This window comes from Cornus florida, unplaced genomic scaffold (assembly GCF_030987335.1).
Source record: "Cornus florida cultivar Cherokee Brave unplaced genomic scaffold, ASM3098733v1 CherokeeBrave_3.0.0_Hap2_Chr07, whole genome shotgun sequence".
NCBI classification, from domain to species: Eukaryota; Viridiplantae; Streptophyta; class Magnoliopsida; order Cornales; family Cornaceae; genus Cornus; species Cornus florida.
This window is the reverse complement of record NW_026775577.1, coordinates 30,990,791-30,995,085: the sequence shown is the minus strand read 5'-3', so window position 1 is coordinate 30,995,085 and position 4,295 is coordinate 30,990,791. Positions and strand designations below refer to the sequence as shown.

The following is a 4,295-nucleotide window of genomic DNA, read 5'->3' as shown; positions in this document are numbered from 1 at the left end:
TATTGGGCTACAAGGCCCTGGTACCGTCTCCGTGTTTGGGGGAGATGATTTTGGCTCGTATAATTGGTAAATCAATGACATCTCAACACTAAAATAATTTTATGGCATATATTAATTAAATTAATCTTCAAGCCTAAATTTTCAACAAAGATCGATGTGATAGACTGTGGCTCAATTTTCTCATTTGTCAGTTTTTGACTAAAAAAATAATTTAAATTAAATAAATAGGTAAAAAAAATGAAAATCCACCTCTTGAATTGATATACACCACAAGAAGTTGAGTGACCTATAATTGTCACAAAATCCGTATTCAAGTATAAAACTCTAAATGATTTTGAATACGTTTTTACTTTTTATAATTTTTCTAAAAAGTAATGATACTCATGATGACTCGACTCGAGAGATGGCATAAACCTTACACCCCTCTCCTAGCGTCACCTGGGAGTTCGGATTTTTTTCAACTCTTTAAACGTTAAAATACATTATTATATGTGTTATATATATATATATATATGTTAGACACCACCCAAATAGCTAAATATACATTAATTTTTGTTAGTTTGCTACTTAGCATGCCAATTCAAGAAATAAATGCGAAACCCTAAATTAGAGATATATACAAACAAACTGAAAACCTAATATGTAGCACGTTATGCATACATATGAAACACACGTGTATTTTGCCCATTAGCAGACAACAACAATACACTCCAAACTTGCACTTATTTACAACCTCCCACCAAAATCCACTCGAGAGGAACAATATATATGTGTTCACTCTTATTACACTTCCAAGTCTTTTCCCAGCTTTCTCAAAAGTTGAAAACAAATACAACAATACAATCGACAACAATATCATTAGTGACAAATGACAACTACAACACGCGTACACAGATTACTTGAACCTACACAAACAAACACTGCAAATTTCAAAAGAAATCCAAAGACACTTTCCGCAGCTACTAGATCGATCACAATCAAGAGAGACACAAATACAGAAATACCTAAGACCTTTTTTTTCTTTTTTTGGGTCCATCCACAGTCAGGAAACATGTTAACCAGATCTTTCAGATCTTTATTCCTTTCCTTTCCATTCTTTTCCTTTCCTTCCAAATTACTGTCAATGTCGGCGTTCCGGTGTCCAGTGTGGTGCATAGGGGCTAAAATGCGCCGAGACCATTCTCGAGTCGAGCAGTTCTGTGATGGGTGTGAAGTTCACACACCTTGGGACCTTGTACTGATTGATAGAAGCACCCCTAGAGATGGCATAGTCCATGAGCTCCTCAAATGTGCCATTTTTCACAACCCTAATCTCCAGCGGTCCAATTGAGTTGTCCGCGACTCGGCCTTGCCGGTACACCGAGTTCAGCGATTCTTCCATAGCTAGGCAGCATTGCTCCAACACCTCGTGGCTCGGTGAATTAGCTGGATCTTTAATCATCAGCTCCCAATAGATCACATAGTGTCCCGGGATGGTTTTAGTATCACCATAGCTAGTGTACTCAACTATGCTAGTATTGAATTCACGCAAAAGTAGAGAAGCATTGTCAATGGCCTTTTGCAGCTCGGACTCGTCAGTTTTATCCGAGTCAATGCTCAGCAACACGTTCTTCCTCCTTATGAACTTGAACTGTGGGGCTGCGTTGTGGAATCCGGTGACAAGGAGGATGTCACCGACTCTGTACCGGCACAGACCAGAGTAGGTGCTGATCACGAGCTCGTATTCTTTCCCCACTTCAACGTCGGCAAGGTCAACGAGCCGGGGAGGCGAATCACGGGACGGAGGGGGAGCTGAGGGGTCATAAGGGAGGAACTCGAAGTAGGCCATGTTTGGCATGATGGTGTAAGAAACTTCAGAGGGCTTAACCATTGGTTTTAGGTTAAGCCCAAAATAGCACTCAGAAGAAGCATACATAGTGCAAGCTTGTGGTAAGCCATTGCTATAGTAATCCAATGTGGGAATGTACTGAGCCATTGCTCCGGTGACGATAACGTCGAGGTACTTAGTGTTTGGCCAAATTCTTACTATAATGCCCTCCCAATTCTCACCTTCACACTCCTTGGTGATGAACTTAGCAAGTTCTTGATTGGGTTTGAGGATGTTGGAGATGCATTCCCGGACCGAAGGGTCAGTCACCCTAGGGTTTAGGGTCCCGGATTCAATGTCGTCAGCCAGTTGCTTCCAGTTGAGCTGAAGGAACCGGATGGCGCGGAGTAGGCCTGAGGCGAACACAGCACCAACTCGGAGGACTTCTTCGCGCATGAGAAGGCCACAGAGCATCTGAGAGTACATGCTCTGGAAAGAGTCAACGCAGAGAATGGTCTCATTAGGGCTAGTGTAGACCATGTAAGGGTCATATGGCCTGGTCTTGAAATGGTCACTCTTGTAGTAACTGGTTAGGACCGGCCGCGCAACTAGGCCGCTTGGAGTCTTGCTCTCTGCCTTCACAAATAGGAAATATAGACCCTTCCCTTTGTCCAGACCAGGTACATAACTGCAGTCATATATATATTACTCATGATTAATTTAATCATCAAATAGGCTCTATATATATTTTTTTAGGTAATTAGTAGTAAAATGAAAAGATTAAACAAAGGCAGGTCAACTTACAAGGTTTTTTTTTAAATTTAAAAAAAGACACATATCTATTTTAAAAAAAACCTTACAAAATTTATCACAGGCATGAAAAGGGTGTGTAGATTAGATGGGAGTCAAGTTATAAGTAACATAATGTGCACTACTGAAATTAAATCTTACAGATTCATCACAGGCATGAGGAGGCTGTATAGTTTCTGTCTTCTATCCAACTCTTCATGAATTGTTGGCATGAGCTTTCTTTCACCAGCTGATGTTCCAGAACTGCAGATGATCAAAACTCCATAATCAACTCATGCAAAGCACATTTATACATATTGATATATATACACATATATACATATTAGTATATCCTTGGACTAAACATTTAAAACATTGCAAGCTGGAAAACTAAAAATACTCTCAACATGACTATAACTTCAGTGATATATTTTAACCACCATTTGCTCTAATTTTCTTTTTCTTAGTTTCCTTCATGTGTGACCAATTAAATTCAGTCTGAAGCCTGTATGAACTAATTAAGAACTATAACTATCATACCCCTCAAAAAATAAAAATAAAATAAAATAAAAAATCTATAACCATCAAGAACCAGTGAAATTTGAATTCATAACCTTGTTTGCAGTGATTAACATGTATCTAGCTTATCTCTATGAAACCATGTTAATCATCATGAAAAGGACAAACTCTATTAAAGGGTTTTGGAAGGGTCCAGATATACGCTACCTTAACTTCGAAGAGGCTATTTTCTAAATCATCATGATATATATACACACGCACAAAGAATATATAGGTTAGTTACCTAGTGAGGAACTCCGAAATGGGGTGAGCGGAGAAAATTGGAGAGCGGTCGCCATTAGCAATGCGTTGGATATCAGGCTGGAGATCTTCATAAGTGACAACCGGAACTTTGGGCTTAAACTTGTCTCGGTCGGTTGAACCATCAAGTTCAAACAGGCCGAGGTACTCGGTCTTGGCGTTTCGGCTCAATATTTCAGCCAAAACCTTCTCCTGCATCGAGTCTACATTTCTAGTCATCTCTTCAATGAACTGAAGAGCTTTGGCATCCTTCTCACAGGCCGGAAGGCCGAGAGGCGAATCAAGGCCGGAATCAATGCTCATGATTGAAGCTTGAAGAGATAGAAAGAGAAGGCTACTGAAAGATCAAATGGTTTTTGGTGAAGACCAGTGTGGTTTAGCATATGAGAACCAGCATGGTTTATATAGAAAATGACAGAGAGGTTAACTAGGGTTTTGTTTTCTCATTTTTCAACTTTGTTTACTAATTTGCCACGTAATCATTAAACGTGGTGTTTTTTTTTTCTTTTTCTTTACCGATCAGTTTTTGGTGTTGACAAATGAATATTTTTATTTTGGAGGTATCAGGTATGGTGAAGACACGTGGGATCTACAAAACGTCAGCATGGCTTAATAGCAGAGGACAGGTGGTCCCTACACTTGCGAGGTCAGCAAGGTCGCTGATGGGGGCTTTGTTCGTATCTAAATCGAACAGTTCCTTAATTTACATGACCTCTTTGAGGACTCATGGAGACTTTTAACAAGTCAACTAATTAATGTTGTCAATGCTACATACAAGAACAATTAATAAATTGCAAAGCAAATAATAAATTGCGAAGCAAAGAAAAATAGATCAGTTGAGAATTATTAGCTCTAAAAATAATAATACTAATTATATATA

General features: G+C 39.1%; 1 protein-coding gene across 1 annotated transcript; it reads right to left on the bottom strand.

The window, feature by feature from the left end:
• Window positions 1-657: 657 nt before the first annotated feature.
• On the bottom strand, window positions 658-4,069 carry LOC132267630 (probable indole-3-acetic acid-amido synthetase GH3.1). The gene is made up of 3 exons (XM_059768763.1): window positions 3,399-4,069; window positions 2,759-2,860; window positions 658-2,495 (listed from the first exon to the last, which is right to left on the bottom strand). The coding sequence occupies exons 1-3, from the start codon at window positions 3,716-3,718 to the stop codon at window positions 1,121-1,123; spliced, it is 1,797 nt and encodes a 598-aa protein (XP_059624746.1). The 5' UTR covers window positions 3,719-4,069; the 3' UTR covers window positions 658-1,120.
• Window positions 4,070-4,295: the final 226 nt, after the last annotated feature.

Excerpts from the sequence above, each read along its gene's own strand:
- LOC132267630 (XM_059768763.1), bottom strand. The coding sequence starts at position 3,718 with ATGAGCATTGATTCCGGCCTTGATTCGCCTCTCGGCCTTCCGGCCTGT. Across the intron at positions 2,861-3,398 it reads ATTTCGGAGTTCCTCACTAG|TTCTGGAACATCAGCTGGTG; the intron begins GTAACTAACCTA and ends GATCATCTGCAG. Across the intron at positions 2,496-2,758 it reads CTCATGCCTGTGATGAATCT|TTATGTACCTGGTCTGGACA; the intron begins GTAAGATTTAAT and ends ATATGACTGCAG.